We start from the raw sequence: 20,916 nt of genomic DNA on the forward strand, positions 1-20,916 counted from the left end.
CTTGGTAACGCGTTTCGCACCATCTCACGCTTCATCATAAACCATATCATCATATAATCGTATCATTGAGCACGAGATGGTGTGAAACGCGTCAACAAGTCCTGTATTCATGTCCTGGTGTTTTGATATTCCTCTATCCTCCGGTGTGCGGCTCACCCTTCCTCCTATGGGATTCCATACGGGCAGAAGGTCTGATGGAATTGTAATGGCTTTTGAATGAAGTTAGTTGACTCACTGATGGTGAGATGGAATGTTCTGAGGAATGATTTCAGAATTGTACAATATTTGAATGAATTTCTACTGATGTATGGCCAGAGATGGCTGACCTTCTCCCAACCTCTGACCCCCAGAAAGAGTTCTCTTCGAAAAGCCCAGTCAAGCTGGCCCCGGTGGCCCCTGATTCTTATGGTGGGAGAGCCCAGGAACACTTGGTCCTGCTTTTTGGAGATGTGTTTTTGGAATTTATGGAACGTTTTTTGTTTTTTTTTAAGTTTTTACTTTGCAACTACAAAAATGTTCAATAAAAATTTCTTAAAACAAAAAAAAAAGTGAAACTAAATATCAGAAGTCCTTGTCTGGTGTTTTATGGAGGGATGTGATTGGTCGATCTGTTCTCCGTTCCTCCAGGTGTGAAAACAGAACGTGACGTGTCTTCAGATCAATGTGTGAGCGCCGCTTCCTACGCTGCCTTTCCTGAGCGCAGAGCTGACACCAAACCACAATATGCAAAGCACCTCAATGAGAGGAAACCACCGACCACAGGACCTGACCACAGCCATTTACAGAACGTAGGCTGATTGTAGTCAGAGCTCAGTATAACACAGTGCAGTATATGGGCTCCCTGTATACAACGCTCTGTGCAGTCAGCCTCCCTCTGTATAGTACCTGTGAGCTCTGTACACTATGCAGTCCATGGATGGAGAGGAGGGTGGGGGGGGGGAGTTGACTTTCTGCTGATTTCCTTCTCTGGGACGGATCAGTTTGCTGCAGTCGCTGTGATATCAGTGCAATACTCACCATACTCCTAGACCCTCATATAGACGGTGGTTGGGCGATGTCGGTTCTCCTGCGTTGTGTGATCTGCGTTGTGGGTGAGTGCGGACATTACCACATACTGTGTGCTGCTGAAGGGGAACCACGGGAGGGTGAGCAGGACAAACAATCAGAGGGGCTATATATCATTTATTGGGAAAGGTCAGTTCACCCAAAACTAAACCTGTCCACCATCTCTTACCCTACCCCCCAACCCTAATCCTACCCCCCTAACCCCCCAGCCCTAATCCTATCCCCCTACCCCCCAACCCTAATCCTATCCCCCAACCCTAATCCTATCCCCCCAACACTAACCCCCAATCCTAATCCTATCCCCCCAACACTAACCCCCAACCCTAATCCTATTCCCCCAACACTAACCCCCAACCCTAATCCTATCATTCTAACCCCCCAACCCTAATCCTATCCCCCCAACCCTAATCCTACCCCCCTAACACTAACCCCCACAACCATAATGCTATCCCTCTAACACTAACCTCCAACCCTAACCCTACCCCCCCAACACTAACCCCCAACCCTAATCCTACCCCCAACAATAACCCCTTGACCCTAATCCTACCCCCCAACACTAACCCCCAACCCTAATCCTATCCCCCCAACACTAACCTCCAACCCTAATCCTACCCCCCAACAATAACCCCCAACCCTAATCCTACCCCCCAACAATAACCCCCAACCCTAATCCTACTCCCCCCCCAACAATAACCCCCAACCCTAAATCCTACCCCCCAACCCTATCCCCCAACACTAACCCCCGACCCTAATCCTATCCCCCCAAACACTAACCCCCCGACCCTAATCCTATCCCCCCAACACTAACCTCCAACCCTAATCCTACCCCCAAACACTAACCCCCAACCCTAATCCTACCCCCCAACAATAACCCACAACCCTAATCCTACTCCCCCCCCCAACAATAACCCCCAACCCTAAATCCTACCCCCCAACCCTATCCCCCAACACTAACCCCCCGACCCTAATCCTATCCCCCCAAACACTAACCCCCAACCCTAATCCTATCCCCCTAACAATGACCCCCAACCCTAATCCTATCCTCCTAACAGTGACCCCCCCAACCCTAATCCTATCCCCTAACACTGACCCCCCCAACCCTACTTCTATCCCCCTAACACTGTCCCTCAACCATAATCCTATTCCCTAACAATGACCCCCAACCCTAATCTGTTCCTGAGACCTCTGCACTGAGTTCCCGGGTCTGCACACCGGCTCGTTCAATGGGGGGCAATCCTTGCACTGATGAGACCTGGCAGAACAGCACAATGCTACCCATGAGTTGGTCTGACGGAGAGCCTTGGCCTGACAATCAGATTTTAGATGCTTTTTGTTTGTTTCTTATTGGACAGCCTTCTCCTCTGCCATCGCCTTCTTTGTTGACGTGGAGCATCCAATAATCTTCCAGAATGAGGATCCGAGCTTTGGTCATCAGGTGGTGCAGCTGGATGGATGGTGAGTGACAGGTCCTCTTTAAGGTTCCCACAATTGGTGTTTCCATCCTCTCAGACAACCATATATACATCCAGAGATCTGCTGATAAATGTAAGGGGGATATATAAAGAGGAACTCCGAGGATACTGGAGAGGAACTCCTATTACAGCTGAGGAAAGTCATGTCCATCTGTTTTGTCTTTTCAGGGTGATAGTCAGTGCTCCACTCCACCAAGGGACAGGACAGTTGTATCGCTGTGACCCACAGACTGCCCAGTGCTCCCCCATATCTGGTAACATTGGATTTAGATTCCTCTGTAGAACTTGGCTCCATGTTGAGACACCTATTGATAAAGATTCATAAAATCATTGTATTCAGTGTCACAGTGAGTCAGTTGTTATGGTTGGGGCCGGGGTGAAAGGAGCTGCATTTGTAGTTATGTCCCTCTGACCTGCAGTTGTCCATTTGACCTGTAGATGACCTCCCTCTGATGTAAAGTTGAGCTGCTTTTGTTGTGCATTTGACCTCCCTCTGACTTTCAGCTGATCTTCTCCTGACCTGCAGTTGTCCTTCTGACCTGTAGCTAATCTCATTCTGACCTGTAGTTGATCTTCCTCTGGCCCCCAGTTGACCTTCTTCTGCCATGCTTTTGACCTTCTTTGAGCTGTAAATTTTCCTCTTTCTGATATGCAGTTGACCTCCTTCTGCCGCACAGCTGACCCATTTGTTATCCTATTTGTCTATAGCTGACCTCCATACTTTTTCTTGCTTCTAATGTACAGTAGCCCATCTTCTGACCTAAAGCTGAATTCATTTCTATGTATGTTGCCCTCCTTCTCGTTCTCATGTACGTTTGACCCCCTTTTGATCAGTAGTTTCCTCCTTCTGATGTCCAGTTGTCCTCCTTGTGACTTGCAGTTGTAGTCCTTCTGACCAGCAGTTGTCCTTCTTCTGACCTGTAATTTTCCTCCTTCTGACCAGCAGTTGTCCTTCTTCTGACTTGTAATTTTCCTCCTTCTGACCAGCAGTTGTCCTTCTTCTGACTTGTAATTTTCCTCCTTCTGACCAGCAGTTGTCCTTCTTCTGACCTGTAATTTTCCTCCTTCTGACCAGCAGTTTTCCTTCTTCTGACCTGTAATTTTCCTCCTTCTGACCAGCAGTTGTCCTTCTTCTGACCTGTAATTTTCCTCCTTTTGACCAGTAGCTGTCCTTCTGATTTGCAGTTGTCCTCCGTCTAATGTGCAGTTGTCCTACTTAGGATATCCAGTTGTCCTCTTTTTGACCAGTAGTTGTCATCCTTCTCATGAGTTGTCCTCCCTCTGATCAGCAGTTATCCTGCTCCTGATGTACAGTTGTTTTCTTTCTGGTGTCCAGTTGCCATTCTTCTGAGCTGCAGTTGTTCTCCTTCTGATGTAAAGTTGTCCTCCTTCTGACCAGCAGTTGTCCTGAAGTTGTCCCTCTTCTGATGGGCCATTGACAATTCTGATGTACATTTATTCTCCTTCTGACGTTCAGCTGTTCTCCTTCTGACCAGAATTTGTTCTCCTTCTGATGTGCAGTTATCTTAGTTCTTACCTGCAGTTGCTCCAGTGGTGTATTTAGTTCATGTGCTGCCCTAGGCAACACTAAAATCAGGCGCCCCCACCCCACCAGCACCCCCACCTCCCCCACCACCACAGCCAATCACCGCAATCCTTCCCCCTATCCCCTCACTGCCCCTACCGACCAACACACATCCCCAATTGACTTGATTCTGATGTACAGCTGTCCTCATTCTGACCTTCAGTTGTCCTCTTTCAGAGGGAGGACAACTGCAGATCAGAGGGAGGACAACTGCAGATCAGAGGGAGGACAACTGCAGATCAGAGGGAGGACAACTGCAGATCAAAGGGAGGACAACTGCAGATCAGAGGGAGGACAACTGCAGATCAAAGGGAGGACAACTGCAGATCAGAGGGAGGACAACTGCAGATCAAAGGGAGGACAACTGCAGATCAGAGGGAGGACAACTGCAGTTCAGAGGGAGGACAACTGCAGATCAGAGGAAGGACAACTGCAGATCAGGAGGACAACAGCAGATCAGAGGGAGGACAACTGCAGATCAGAGAGAGGACAACTGCAGATCAGAGAGAGGACAACTGCAGATCAGAGAGAGGACAACTGCAGATCAGAGGGAGGACAACTGCCGATCAGAGGGAGGACAATTGCAGATCAGGAGGAGCACAGTTGCAGATCAGAGGGAGGACATCTGTAGATCGGAGGGAGGACAACTGCAGATCAGAGAGAGGACAACTGCAGATGAGGAGGAGGACAACTGCAGATGAGGAGGAGGACAACTGCAGATCAGAGGGAGTACAACTGCAGATGAGGAGGAGGACAACTGCAGATCAGAGGGAGGACAGCTGCAGTTCAGAGGGAGGACAACTGCAGATGAGGAGGAGCACACCTGTAGATCAGGAGGAGCACAGTTGCAGATCAGAGGGAGGACATCTGTAGATCGGAGGGAGGACAACTGCAGATCAGAGAGAGGACAACTGCAGATGAGGAGGACAACTGCAGATCAGAAGGAGTACAACTGCAGGTCAGTCTGTCTGCAGTTGTCCTCCCTCTGTTCTGCAGTTGTTCTACCTCTGATCTGCAGTTGTCCTCCCTCTGTTCTGCAGTTGTTCTACCTCTGATCTGCAGTTGTCCTCCCTCTGTTCTGCAGTTGTTCTACTTCTGATCTGCAATTGACCTCCATCTCAATCTATCAATAGGGGTTTGTAAATGTATATTTGCAGTGTGTATACAATAGTATATATACTGAGTAACCTCTCCTTGTATTACAGGAGTGGAAGATGGAATGAACATGTCTCTCGGACTGGCTGTAGCTTCTCAGGATAATCCACCTCAATTAATTGTGAGTCTCCTCTGCACTCCTTATCAGTGGTGTCACTCACGTTATAGGTGCCCACAGGGTCTCCAGTGGTTTAGCTGCTGGTGACTTCTGCTCCCTTCTTGGAGTCCTGATAGGTTGGGTTTTAGATTCTCTATGAACAATGTGTAGAGTAAGCCTTCGTTCATGTTCAAGCCTCTTACTTGAAGCCCCTTCCAGGGGCGGACTGACCATTTGGAAACTCGGGCACTGCCCGAGGGCCCGGGGTCAGTAGGGGGCCCTATGAGATGTCCCTGGTACCTTTTTCATAGGCTTTTTTGAGTTTGGGCAAGGACACAGGGGCCCCATGATCCCCTATTGCCTGGGGGCCCCATGAGTTTTCAGTCCGCCCCTGGTCCCTTCAGTGATAGTTTATGGATACAGATCATAATGGGGGTGCAGGAGCTTCTGGCGGCCTTCACGCAGCGCTGGAACCAGCTGGCAGCTGTTGGTAAGGTCCTGGACAGCATTAAATCCTGATGGAGCGTCTGACTCTTCCCCAATCCAACCAAAACTGAACATTAATGCTTTCCCTGGAACAGGGCTTTGGGGCAACAGACATGGCTCCCTGCATCCTAACAGAACAAATTCGCTGAATGGCAAAGCTGCCATTAATGGTCCTCCTCACCAATATAGAAAATGAGAGGTGAATGAAATATTACAATGTAACCCCAGTGGGACATCCCTGTCATAGGACCATCAGTCCCTGAAAGTGTTAGTCCTTGTATTTATACCTGTTGAGGTTTTCTCTGCAGACCTCGAGTGAGACAACAAAATCTTGAAGTCCTTAGCATAGAAGAAGTAGCCCAGAATCGGGGGGCACCCATGGGATCTGTGGGCAGATGCAAGAGTGGATAGGGGGGTTGGCGGTGAATTTCCAGGGCATGGATGGACTGAGGCTGTATGGGAGGACGGCCTTTGTGAGGATCAGAGAGGGCAGTTATCAGCTGAGACTTCTTTTCTTACATTCTTCAGAAATCGGTGAAGGAATGGCCAGACCACCACGTGTGCAGTTGTGGATGGGGTCACTAAGGGGACTCGGTGAAAGACCATGAAACCCAAATTAAAATTACTGGTCAAATGTGTCCATTGATCGAGAGCCAACTAGAATCTGTCCAGGTCTATGTGAGAGCTGGGGGGGTCTTATAACCCATCTGACCCACATCTAGCATAAATGGGCCCCTAAGTGAGAAGAGGGCCCTTGTGCAGCTTCATAGCCTTCTCTGGTTGTGTGACATCCAACCTGTGGATGAGCTCTCAGGATCCTTCCAATTATTACCATTGTTGTTCTATAATATCCTCATATGACTTGTGGAAGACGGTCCCCTGAACTTCCTCTTTCACGTCCTGCAGAAATTTGCTGGGTTCCTGCAGTTTTGGTAATAAAACAAAGACGTTCTTCCTCTAGAGATGGGGTGAGGCAACTGCCATACTTTCACTGGATCCACCACACCCAGCCGAATCCCAGAGGTTGTTAGGTCCATCTAAGGTGGAGGCTTTACAGGCTGAGGAGCCATGGTGTCCTGGTGGTAGACCTTTGCCGGTCATCCAGATCTTTGCTCCTCGGTCTCTGCATTCATGGAGGTCAGCTGGTCCAACCCAACATTTGTGCTGGAAGATCCACCACTACAGACACCTACAGAGAAGATAATGTGCGCCAAAACATGCTCCTCCCACTACACGCCGGCAGTGCTGGGACAAGGACATACATGTGTAGGGCAAAGACGTCACCCTGCTCCCACCTATGTATACCATTAGATGCTTCCTTTGTGCCGTTGTTTGGACCTTGAAGAAGGGGACCCCCCCCCCCCGAAAGATGGTCCTGAAAATTGTATGTTAGTGGAAACAAGAAAAGTATCCCAGACAGGACGCCATTGTTTGTGCCTATGTCAGCTGCTCCTCCTGCTCCCCCCCCATTATAAAACACCTCACCCAGGGCAGCTGCTACTCCTGCTCCCCCCCCCCCCCATTATAAAACACCACACCCAGGGCTGCTGCTCCTCCTACCCCCCGACCCCCAACATGAAGACACCTCACTGGGGGCAGCTGGCCCTTATGCCCCCCTCCTTATCCTAGCTCTGAACCCTGTAAATGTGTTTGTATGACAGATTCCTCTGCCGTCCGATCTTTGTGTGAGCCTCGCCGTCACCCCAATGGAGGCTCTGGAGGTTCTGGAGGCTCTGGAAGCTCTGGATGATCTGGAGGTTCTGGAGGCTCTGGATGATCTGGAGGCTCTGGAGGTTCTGGAGGCTCTGGATGATCTGGAGGCTCTGGAGGCTCTGGAGGTTCTGGAAGCTCTGGATAATCTGGAGGCTCTGGAGGTTCTGGAGGCTCTGGATGATCTGGAGGCTCTGGATGATCTGGAGGCTCTGGAGGTTCTGGATGTTTGTTTTTCTTGGATGATCATTATTACTATAATTGTAGAGCCCCCAGTCTGCTCAGCAGCTCAGGAGGGACAGGGGAGCCCTGGGCCGAGGAGCTTGCACTCTATATATTGCAGAGTTTGCTTTTTTTTTCTATTTTCTTTTGTTTGTTTTACACGATTACAATATTCAATGATAATCACCTTTACAGAAAACATCCTCCTCCTGTATGAGGGGCTCTGCGGGATTCTGGGGGCTCCGGGCCGACTCCACATCTCCAGACAGGAGGGAGTCATGTGTTGTAGCCCGTAGCGGGGGGGGGGGGGGTCCGCCCCCGGACTTTCATCGCAGCCGTCACTCCCATGTAACCCCCAGAAAGGAGAAGTGAATCTGTTCTCAGAGAAAGGAACTCAAAATATAAACAAACAAATCCTAAAGGGGAACTCCAACACCCCTCCAGGTCAGATAGCTACATAGAGATACATAGAGATACATAGAGATACATAGTTACATAGTGATACATAGATACATAGTGATACATAGTTACATAGTGATACATAGTTACATAGTGATACATAGATACATAGTGATACATAGTTACATAGTGATACATAGTTACATAGTTACATAATGTACATAGTGATACATAGTTACATAGTTACATAGTGATACATAGTTACATAATGTACATAGTGATACATAGTTACATAGTGATACATAGTTACATAGTGATACATAGTTACATAGTTACATAGTGATACATAGTTACATAGTGATACATAGTTACATAATGTACATAGTGATACATAGTTACATAGTGATACATAGTTACATAGTTACATAATGTACATAGTGATACATAGTTACATAGTGATACATAGTTACATAGTTACATAGTGATACATAGTTACATAGTGATACATAGTTACATAGTGATACATAGTTACATAAGTGATACATAGTTACATAGTTACATAGTGATACATAGTTACATAGTGATACATAGTTACATAGTGATACATTGTTACATAGTGATACATAGTTACATAGTGATACATAGTTACATAGTGATACATTGTTACATAGTGATACATAGTTACATAGTGATACATAGTTACATAGTGATACATAGTTACATAGTGATACATAGTTACATAGTTACATAGTGATACATAGTTACATAGTGATACATAGTTACATAGTTACATAGTGATACATAGTTACATAGTGATACATAGTTACATAGTGATACATAGTTACATAGTTACATAGTGATACATAGTTACATAGTTACATAATGTACATAGTGATACATAGTTACATAGTTACATAGTGATACATAGTTACATAATGTACATAGTGATACATAGTTACATAGTGATACATAGTTACATAGTGATACATAGTTACATAGTTACATAGTGATACATAGTTACATAGTGATACATAGTTACATAATGTACATAGTGATACATAGTTACATAGTGATACATAGTTACATAGTTACATAATGTACATAGTGATACATAGTTACATAGTGATACATAGTTACATAGTGATACATAGTTACATAGTTACATAGTGATACATAGTTACATAGTTACATAGTGATACATAGTTACATAGTGATACATAGTGATACATAGTTACATAGTGATACATAGTTACATAGTGATACATAGTTACATAGTTACATAGTGATACATAGTTACATAGTGATACATAGTTACATAGTGATACATAGTTACATAGTGATACATTGTTACATAGTGATACATAGTTACATAGTGATACATAGTTACATAGTGATACATAGTTACATAGTGATACATAGTTACATAGTGATACATAGTTACATAGTGATACATAGTTACATAGTTACATAGCTCCATAGTTAGTGTGGCTGAAAAAAGACAAAAGTCCATCCAGTTCCACCATAGAAAAGAACAAGTTATGATCCTCCACCCACAGCTGATCCAGAGGAAGGCAAGCAATCCCAGCAAAGTCCGATCCGATCTCCTCCTGCCGGGAACAATGATGGTATTGTGGTACAGACTTGCCTGCTTCAGCTCTGTAGATACGCCGCTCAGATCTTCCATTCCACCCTCTAAATGCTCTGAACTCGGGTTCCGGCAGCAAGGTCTGGTTGTTATACGACGCGTTTCGTCGCTGTCATAAGGCCCTTGGCCTCCCCTCATTGGACATGGGGTGCTCCCTGCAGGATGTCCTGGGACAACCCGTACATACCACGGTAGTAGCAGCTTTGGGGTAACGGGGATCCTGAGCCTAGGCTTTGGGAACGACAGCACAACCTCGTGTTCCCGACATGCGAACGAAACGCACTGCTCTTCCACAGACACGCAGGGGTTCCAGTAAATATTCATGAGGCTATTGTTGCTTGGCAGTAGGCTGACATCCAGCCGAGGTTTAGGGCCACCACAAGTGGTTTACAATGTGATCTTGGTTTCTTCCCTTCAGTTTAGTGCTAGTTAGTTCAGTCTTCCCTAGACCCTCCCCATTTCTTCTATGTTCCCTCAGTCCGTGTTATTCAGGGTTTAGGAGAGCGATTGTGTCAGGAATCCCCGCTGCAACGGGCTCGGCGCAGGCGCAGTGCACCGCTCCGTGTCAGAATGCGGGCACTGAGACCTGGCCGTCCGCGGCGAGGGAGTTCGCGCATGCGCAGTGGGGACCGCGGGCGCGCGCGTGGCACCAATGGCAGCGCAGGGCGGGATATTTAAACGGCCCTGAGCTGTCATTCAGTGCCTTCTGGTCTTTCCTTGTATCCTGTATCTGCGAACCTGTTCTAGTAAGTTATTGACCCGGATTATACCTGACCTTGTTGCCTTCTCCTGCCCAGACCTTTGCTTTGCCTGACCTCTCTCCTGAATGCCCCTGTTTGGATCTGACCTTCCGTTGCTGACCTGGCGTGTGACCCGACTACTCTCTGCCCGCTGCCTTGTACTGCTCCGTCCCCACTGTTACCGACCCGGCCCGTTTGACCCCGCACTTGCTCAGCCATCCATCCATCCATCCCGACGGGATCACCCGACCTCCTCACATCAGGCTCTTCCCTGCGGGAGCCCCTGGCGAATACCGCTACCACTGACGGGCGTGCTCAGTAGCCACGACCTGGTCTCGGGGTACTTCAAGTCCATCCCCACCATCAGGGGCTCTGGTGAACACGTACCCTGGGGCTTAGATACCGTGCGCTGGGGACGCCTGGCCAGTGGAGTGCTAGTGGTACCGCCTGGTGGTCCCTTACAGTACCAGAAGGCCATGACTGAGCCTGGAGGAGGGTCAGCCCCGCTGGGAGATATTTGCAGGCACCTATCAGCCCTGACACAGGCTGTGGCAACCTTGCAGGACAAATGCACGCACCTGGAAAACCGTTTCCAGACCCGCTCTGCATCTGGCCCTGCTCCACAGGCCCCTGTTTCCGCTCCCCCGGTAGAAGAAGCTCTGGGGCCAGCTTCAGGGGCCTCTGCTCCTCTACCGAGGGTTGAACCCCGAGTACCACTGCCTGAGCGTTTTCACGGGGACCGAACACGCTTCAGGTCTTTTCGGGATTCCTGCCTCCTGTTTTTTGAATTGCAACCCCGCACCTTCCTAACGGAATCAGTGAAAGTGGGATTTTTAATTTCACTATTGCAGGGTGAACCCCAAGATTGGGCCCATCGGTTAAGGGCAAACCATGACCCTCACCTGGGAATGGTCAGCGTTTTTTTTGAAGCTATGGCCATCCTTTATGATGATCCACAGCGGGCAGCCTCTGCTGAAGCAACGTTATCCACGCTTCGACAGGGCCGCCGGGCGGCAGAAGAATATGCCTCTGAATTTAGGTGTTGGATGGGGGACACACGCTGGAACGAGTTCGCGTTGCGACACCAGTTCCGTATGGGTCTGTCAGAGCCCTTGAAGGATGAGCTGGCCCGAGTGGGGGTTCACGAGTCACTAGAAGACCTAATAGCCCTGACGATTCAAATAGACCGTAGACTGCGGGAACGCAGGTTGGAGAGGTCCGGTCAGGGTCACGGAAATGCATGGGGTCCAATTCCAGGCCCCAGCCAACAAACCAGAACAAAGATCCAGAACCCACTTCCAGGAGATGCGCAGGAACCAATGCAACTAGGCCTGGCTCGGCCTAAATTATCGCCAGAAGAACGCCAGTGGAGACGCTCTCTGAACCTCTGCTTCTACTGCGGTGAAGCCGATCATATGGTACGATCCTGCCCTCAGAAAATGAGTAAGTGCACCTCTTTTTCTTCTCTGGCTATTGGCAAGGTCAGTCCGTCCCAATACTTAGTGGTGCCCCTCTCCTTTCAGCTTCCAGAAAGGACCGTGGAGGTGACGGCCATAGTTGATTCAGGGGCATGCAGTTGTTTCCTGGATTTAGATTTTGCTCATCAGCAGGGGATTCCCCTCCAGCCCAGAAAACGGGGCTTTACCATATTTCTGGCAGATGGCTCCCAGATAAAGTCAGGAGTAGTTAACCAGGAAACTCCCCCTATCGCCACTACCATTGCTAACCAGCATCAGGAATTCCTCCGCCTAGATGCCATTGCATCACCTCTTTTTCCAGTCATTTTGGGACTCCCTTGGTTGCGGGCCCATAACCCCCAAATTGACTGGGAAACCGGGTCTATCTTGTTCCCGTCCCCGTATTGTCAGGAACACTGTCACACTGCGGGCTCCGCAGCCCCCCAGGTCCTCCTGTGCTCCGAGGGAGACTCCGACCTGAAACAGGTTATTCCCGCAGCATACCACGAATTCTTAGATGTATTCAGTAAACGGGGGCAGACACCTTGCCCCCCCACCGCCCGTATGACTGTCCAATTGATCTGTTGCCCGGCTCCGAGATCCCTTTTGGACGGATTTTTCCCCTGTCTGAGCTAGAATTGGGGGCCCTGAAGGAATACATAGAGGACAGTCTCCAGAAGGGGTTCATCCGTGCCTCTACTTCACCAGCCGGAGCGGGGATCTTCTTTGTAGAGAAAAAAGACAAATCTCTGCGACCCTGCATTGACTATCGTGAACTGAACAGAGTCACGATTAAAAATCGTTACCCTCTGCCATTGGTACCCGAATTGTTTCAGAGCCTGAAGGCTGCGGCAATATTTACTAAACTAGATCTCAGGGGGGCCTACAACTTGGTTCGCATAAGGGAAGGGGATGAGTGGAAGACAGCATTTCGTACCCGGTTTGGGCATTTCGAATATCTGGTAATGCCATTTGGACTGTGCAATGCCCCAGCCACATTCCAACATTTTGTAAACGACATTTTCCGGGATTACCTTGACGTTTTTGTAATAGTTTACCTAGACGATATACTGATCTTCTCATCCTCTCTGGAGGATCACAGAATACACGTGACAAAGGTTTTGGGTCGATTGCGCCAGCATGGGTTATACGCCAAAGCAGATAAGTGCAGTTTCGAGCAGTCCAGCATCGCGTTTCTGGGGTTGATTATCTCCACCACGGGAATTGCAATGGACCCTCAGAAGGTCTCTGCAATTTTGGATTGGCCTGTGCCCACAGACAAAAAGGGCATCCAGCGCTTTATAGGCTTTGCGAATTTCTATCGGAAATTCATTAGGAACTTCTCGGGTCTGGTCTCCCCCATAACTCAGCTAACCAAACTTGGAACCCGCTTCAGATGGACGCCGGAGGCTCAGGAAGCCTTGAGGCCTTGAAAAAACTATTTACCACGGCACCCATTTTGGGCCATCCAGACGCTTCCCTGCCCTACGTACTGGAGGTAGACGCATCTGAGAATGCGGTGGGTTCCATCCTGTCCCAGAGAAAGGCACCAAAGACTTACTCCACCCCATAGCGTTCTTCTCGAGGAAGCTCACCCCAGCCGAGAAGAACTACGATATTGGTGATCGGGAGTTGTTAGCCATCAAAAACGGCACTGGAAGAATGGAGGTACTTGCTGGAAGGGCCTCACACCCCATCTTGATCTTCACTGATCATAAAAACCTCGAGTACCTGAGGACTGCAAACGGTTACGTCCGCGGCAGGCAAGATGGGCACTGTTTTTCTCCAGATTCATATTCCATATCACTTACAGGCCAGGGTCCAAAAATACAAAACCCGATGCGCTATCACGCATGTTCGAAGACTCCAAAGAAGAACCGGTACCTGATACTATTCTGTCCTCAGGGAATTTCTTGGCTCTCCAAACTGACCTTCGGTCCAAACTAATGGATGCATCCACGACCACAGTGACCCCAGCTGGGGTACCCCTCCAAAACAAGGGGGGACTCCTCTGGAAGGAAGGATTGATCATGGTACCGAAGAGGTCCGAACCCTTGTCTTGGGGCAGTGTCATGACCATCCAATGGCGGGACACTTTGGCCCAGCGAAGACCCTGGAACTTCTCCAACGTTCCTTTTGGTGGCCAAACATGGCCAAGGATTGCAGGCTCTACGTAAAATCTTGCACCATCTGTCAGAAGAAACAAGCCATCGAGGAACAAGGCCTGGGGGCTGCTGCGGCCCTTGCCGATCCCCGAGCGACCTTGGCAAAGGATCGCAATGGACTTTATAGTCGAGCTCCCCCCGTCTCAAGACCACACCGCGATCCCTCGTAGTCATTGATCGGTTATCGAAAATGGCTCACTTTTTACCGTTAAAGAGGACTCCGTCAGCAGCCGAGACTGCGCAAATTTTTATCCAGGAAGTTATAAGACTACATGGAATTCCGGAGGACATCGTCTCGGATCGAGGGGTCCAATTCACGTCTAAATTTTGGAGGGCACTGTGTAAGGCCTTGGATATCAAATTATCCCTCTCCTCTGCGTTCCACCCCCAGACCAATGGACAGACCGAGAGGACCAACCAGACCCTAGAACAGTACCTGCGTTGCTACACATCCTTCCTACAGGATAATTGGCTACCACTCCTACCCCTGGCGGAGTTCGCGTACAACAACGCCAACCATTCCGCAACAGGGCAATCACCGTTTTTTTCAAACTACGGATTTCACCCTGTCTTTCTCCCTGACTTTGTCCCTGAATGCCCAGTTCCGGCGACACAGGACACGCTAGCTTTCTTCTCCTCCAACAATAAGATACTACAGGAGGCTATTGCTCGGGCCCAGGAGGACTACAAGAAGGCGTTTAACAAAAGACGAAGAGGGACCTGGTGCTGCAGCCGGGGATAAAGTGTGGTTGGCAACAACGAACTTGAAAATGCTATGTCCATCAAAGAAATTAGGACCAAAGTTCATAGGCCCCTTTTGCATAAAGCGGGCGGTCAATGAGGTGGCATACGAACTTGTCCTCCCTGACACACTCAAGATACACCCGGTCTTCCATGTGTCCTTGCTGAAACCAGTAATCCCCGATGCCTTCCCAGAACGAGAATCTCGACCTCCGGAGGCCATAACGGTCGAAGGTGAAGAAGAAATTTGAGGTGGAATCAATCCTGAAGTGCCGAAGGAGGGGGGGTCAGACCCAATTTTTTATTAAATGGAAGGGCTATGGCCCTGAGGATAATTCATGGGAACCAGCCCATAATGTCCATGCACCCCGACTTGTCCGGAGGTTCCTTCGTGATCACCCGTGGTGGAGAGATCGGGTGGGCACCCAGAGGTTGCCCGTAGGGGGGGCAATGTCAGGAATCCCCGCTGCGACGGGCTCGGCGCAGGCGCAGTGCACCGCTCCGTGTCAGAATGCGGGCACTGAGACCTGGCCGTCCGCGGCGAGGGAGTTCGCGCATGCGCAGTGGGGACCGCGGGCGCGCGCGTGGCACCAATGGCAGCGCAGGGCGGGATATTTAAACGGCCCTGAGCTGTCATTCAGTGCCTTCTGGTCTTTCCTTGTATCCTGTATCTGCGAACCTGTTCTAGTAAGTTATTGACCCGGATTATACCTGACCTTGTTGCCTTCTCCTGCCCAGACCTTTGCTTTGCCTGACCTCTCTCCTGAATGCCCCTGTTTGGATCTGACCTTCCGTTGCTGACCTGGCGTGTGACCCGACTACTCTCTGCCCGCTGCCTTGTACTGCTCCGTCCCCACTGTTACCGACCCGGCCCGTTTGACCCCGCACTTGCTCAGCCATCCATCCATCCATCCCGACGGGATCACCCGACCTCCTCACATCAGGCTCTTCCCTGCGGGAGCCCCTGGCGAATACCGCTACCACTGACGGGCGTGCTCAGTAGCCACGACCTGGTCTCGGGGTACTTCAAGTCCATCCCCACCATCAGGGGCTCTGGTGAACACGTACCCTGGGGCTTAGATACCGTGCGCTGGGGACGCCTGGCCAGTGGAGTGCTAGTGGTACCGCCTGGTGGTCCCTTACAGATTGTCTTCCTACACGTCCTCTGCAGTGCCATTATCCGAGGTAAACCTGCATTGGGTTCAACTTCTGTGTTCTATTGAAGAGTTAGACAGGAAAGGGTCACTAGCAGTGTGCAGAGGGTTCCCCCGGGATTTCCGGGGTTATCATGGCTGCACCCCTTCAGCCCCTGACAGATAAATGCATGTACCAGCTCGTGGGATTTGGGCGCAGGTATATCTTGCTTCTAGTGAAGAGTGAAGCTGCCTGTGGATAGTGCCAAGTCAGCAGGTGCCCATACTGTCCACACAGACTGGGACTAAGGAGGCCTGTCAAAAAGCCTGAAAATGCTTGCGTTTCATGGGATCCCTTGCCTCTCATTTTCTGGAAACTAGCTTTCCATTGGCTGAAACTAAAACCTTAAGCCTGAAAAAATAATGCCAGGAGGTCCCTTTATGAAACCTTTTCTGCATGAATGTCAGAAACACTGAATGTGATGTCACCGTATGTATACTAATAGATGAATTCCTGTATCATTACCTCCATCTAGTGGCCGTACGGTGGTATCGTTTTCTGAAATACCTCAGTGAGAAATTATACCGCATTTTGGCCACTAGATGGAGCTGATGGAACTGGAATTCATCTATTAGAATACATACGGTGAAGTTTTGTTCAGCTTCCACGAATGGAACAACTAAGGGGTGTCTTCCATGTGTGTTGTGTCCATATTTGGGGTGTTTTCTACAAAAAATGATATAAATGACTTGCTTCAGTCTCTGGTTAGAAGAAAATCACTCACCCGAGCAAAGTCACAAACACAGTCCAGGCTGGTGGGATTGTTGGAGTCTCTGAAGGCTCCTCAGTGTCTCTGAAGGCTCCTCAGGGTCTCTGAAGGCTCCTCGGGGTCTCTGAAGACTCCTCGGTGTCTCTGAAGGCTCCTCGGTGTCTCTGAAGGCTCCTCTGGGTCTCTGAAGGCTCCTCGGTGTCTCTGAAGGCTCCTCGGGGTCTCTGAAGGCTCCTCAGTGTCTCTGAAGGCTCCTCGGTGTCTCTGAAGGCTCCTCAGGGTCACTGAAGGCTGCTCTGTGTCTTTGAAGGCTCCTTGGTGTCTCTAAATGCTCCTCGAGGTGTCTGAAGGCTCCTCAGTGTCTCTGAAGGCTGCTCGGTGTCTCTGAAGGCTGCTCTGTGTCTCTGAAGGCTCCTCGATGTCTTTGAAGGCTCCTCGGTGTATCTGAATGCTCCTCGAGGTGTCTGAAGGCTCCTCGGGGTCTCTGAAGGCTCCTTGGGGTTTCTGAAGGCTCCTCAGGGTCTCTGAAGGCTCCTCAGGGTCTCTGAAGGCTCCTTGGGTTCTCTGAAGGCTCCTCAGTGTCTCTGAAGGCTGCTCTGTGTCTCTGAAGGCTGCTCTGTGTCTCTGAAGGCTGCTCGTCTCAGTCTCTGGTTAGAAGAAAATCACTCACCCGAGCAAAGTCACAAACACAGTCCAGGCTGGTGGGATTGTTGGAGTCTCTGAAGGCTCCTCAGTGTCTCTGAAGGCTCCTCAGGGTCTCTGAAGGCTCCTCGGGGTCTCTGAAGACTCCTCGGTGTCTCTGAAGGCTCCTCGGTGTCTCTGAAGGCTCCTCAGTGTCTCTGAAGGCTCCTCGGGGTCTCTGAAGGCTCCTCAGTGTCTCTGAAGGCTGCTCGGTGTCTCTGAAGGCTGCTCTGTGTCTCTGAAGGCTCCTCGATGTCTTTGAAGGCTCCTCGGTGTATCTGAATGCTCCTCGAGGTGTCTGAAGGCTCCTCGGGGTCTCTGAAGGCTCCTTGGGGTTTCTGAAGGCTCCTCAGGGTCTCTGAAGGCTCCTCAGGGTCTCTGAAGGCTCCTCAGGGTCTCTGAAGGCTCCTTGGGTTCTCTGAAGGCTCCTCAGTGTCTCTGAAGGCTGCTCTGTGTCTCTGAAGGCTGCTCTGTGTCTCTGAAGGCTCCTCGATGTCTTTGAAGGCTCCTCGGTGTATCTGAATGCTCCTCGAGGTGTCTGAAGGCTCCTCGGGGTCTCTGAAGGCTCCTTGGGGTCTCTGAAGGCTCCTCAGGGTCTCTGAAGGCTCCTCAGGGTCTCTGAAGGCTCCTCGGTGTCTCTGAATGCTCCTCCGGGTGTCTGAAGGCTCCACAGTGTCTCTGAAGGCTCCTCTGGGTCTCTGAAGGCTCCTTGGTGCCTCTGCAGGCTCCTCGGGGTCTCTGAAGTCTCCTTGGGGTCTCTGAAAGCTCCTTGGGGGCTCTGATTTGCAGAGGAGGGTGAAGTATTAGTTTTCTAGTCATCCAGGTTTACCCCCCCCCCCCCTCACCTCTCGCTCCATCTTCCAGGTTTGTGGTCCCACCCTGCAGAGAACTTGTGGACACAACATCTACGTCAATGGACGCTGCCACCATCTGGATGGGAAGCTGAGGAGAAGCTACACTGTGCCAATGTCTCTGCCGGGTAAGACTGGCTGTGTGAGAAACTGCAGATAGGGGCTGACTATGTCACTCATCTCATCTAGTCCAGTAAGAGAATGGCAATGGAATGTCCTTCCCACTGACCCCCAATGTGAGGGACATTCTTCCCACTGACCCCCAATGTGAGGGACATTCTTCCCACTGACCCCCAATGTGAGGGACATTCTTCCCACTGACCCCCCAATGTAAGGGACATTCTTCCCACTGACCCCCAATGTGAGGGACATTCTTCCCACTGACCCCCAATGTGAGGGACATTCTTCCCACTGACCCCCCAATGTAAGGGACATTCTTCCCACTGACCCCCAATGTGAGGGACATTCTTCCCACTGACCCCCAATGTAAGGGACATTCTTCCCACTGACCCCCAATGTAAGGGACATTCTTCTCACTGACCCCCAATGTAAGGGACATTCTTCCCACTGACCCCCAATGTGAGGGACATTCTTCCCACTGACCCCCAATGTGAGGGACATTCTTCCCACTGACCACCAATGTAAGGGACATTCTTCCCACTGACCCCCCAATGTAAGGGACATTCTTCCCACTGACCCCCAATGTAAGGGACATTCTTCCCACTGACCCCCAATGTAAGGGACATTCTTCCCACTGACCCCCAATGTAAGGGACATTCTTCCCACTGACCCCCAATGTAAGGGACATTCTTGCCACCGAACCACAATGTGAGGGACATTCTTCCCACTGACCCCCAATGTAAGGGACATTCTTCCCACTGACCCCCAATGTAAGGGACATTCTTCCCACTGATCACCAATGTAAGGGACATTCTTCCCACTGACCCCCAATGTAAGGGACATTCTTCCCACTGACCCCCAATGTAAGGGACATTCTTCCCACTGACCCCCCAATGTAAGGGACATTCTTCCCACTGACCCCCAATGTGAGGGACATTCTTCCCATTGACCCCCAATGTAAGGGACATTCTTCCCACTGACCCCCAATGTAAGGGACATTCTTACCACTGACCCCCAATGTAAGGGACATACTTCTCACTGACCTCCAATGTAAGGGACATTCTTCCCACTGACCCCCAATGTAAGGGACATTCTTCCCACTGACCCCCAATGTAAGGGACATTCTTCCCACTGACCCCCAATGTAAGGGACATTCTTCCCACTGACCCCCAATGTAAGGGACATTCTTCTCACTGACCCCCAATGTAAGGGACATTCTTCCCACTGACCACCAATGTAAGGGACATTCTTCTCACTGACCTCCAATGTAAGGGACATTCTTCCCATTGACCCCCAATGTAAGGGACATTCTTCCCACTGACCCCCAATGTAAGGGACATTCTTCCCTCTGACCCCCCAATGTAAGGGACATTCTTCCCATTGACCCCCAATGTAAGGGACATTCTTCCCACTGACCCCCAATGTAAGGGACATTCTTCCCACTGACCCCCAATGTAAGGGACATTCTTCTCACTGACCTCCAATGTAAGGGACATTCTTCCCACTGACCCCCAATGTAAGGGACATTCTTCCCACTGACCCCCAATGTAAGGGACATTCTTCCCACTGACCCCCAATGTAAGGGACATTCTTCCCACTGACCCCCAATGTAAGGGACATTCTTCCCACTGACCCCCAATGTAAGGGACATTCTTCTTACTGACCCCCAATGTAAGGGACATTCTTCCCACTGACCCCCAATGTAAGGGACATTCTTCCCACTGACCCCCCAATGTAAGGGACATTATTCCCACTGACCCCCAATGTAAGGGACATTCTTCCCACTGACCCCCAATGTAAGGGACATTCTTCCCACTGACCCCCCAATGTAAGGGACATTCTTCCCACTGACCCCCAATGTAAGGGACATTCTTCCCACTGACCCCCAATGTAAGGGACATTCTTCCCACTGACCCCCAATGTAAGGGACATTCTTCCCACTGACCCCCAATGTAAGGGACATTCTTCCCACTCACCCCCAATGTAAGGGACATTCTTCCCACTGACCACCAATGTAAGGGACATTCTTCCCACTGACCACCAATGTAAGGGACATTCTTCCCAATGACCCCCCAATGTAAGGGACATTCTTCCCACTGACCCCCAATGTAAGGGACATTCTTCCCACTGACCCCCAATGTAAGGGACATTCTTCCCACTGACCTCCAATGTAAGGGACAATCTTCCCACTGACCCCCAATGTAAGGGACATTCTCCCCACTGACCCCCAATGTAAGGGACATTCTTCCCACTGACCCCCAATGTAAGGGACATTCTTCCCACTCACCCCCAATGTAAGGGACATTCTTCCCACTGACCACCAATGTAAGGGACATTCTTCCCACTGACCACCAATGTAAGGGACATTCTTCCCAATGACCCCCCAATGTAAGGGACATTCTTCCCACTGACCCCCAATGTA

General features: G+C 50.0%; 1 protein-coding gene across 1 annotated transcript in view; it reads left to right on the forward strand.

Annotated features, from left to right (window-relative positions):
- Positions 1-317: 317 nt before the first annotated feature.
- The window catches only part of LOC149437733 (integrin alpha-M-like), an 84,211-nt gene continuing 63,612 nt past the window's right edge, over positions 318-20,916 (forward strand). The window contains exons 1-5 of the mRNA XM_089660684.1: positions 318-408; positions 2,418-2,520; positions 2,706-2,791; positions 5,328-5,398; positions 18,388-18,502. Of these exons, the coding sequence (XP_089516810.1) occupies positions 318-408; positions 2,418-2,520; positions 2,706-2,791; positions 5,328-5,398; positions 18,388-18,502 (466 nt within the window). The remainder of the gene's footprint in view (positions 409-2,417; positions 2,521-2,705; positions 2,792-5,327; positions 5,399-18,387; positions 18,503-20,916) is intronic.

Source organism: Staurois parvus, unplaced genomic scaffold, assembly GCF_062004578.1.
Source record: "Staurois parvus isolate SC_StPar_1 unplaced genomic scaffold, SC_StPar_1.0 ptg001262l, whole genome shotgun sequence".
NCBI lineage: Eukaryota > Metazoa > Chordata > Amphibia > Anura > Ranidae > Staurois > Staurois parvus.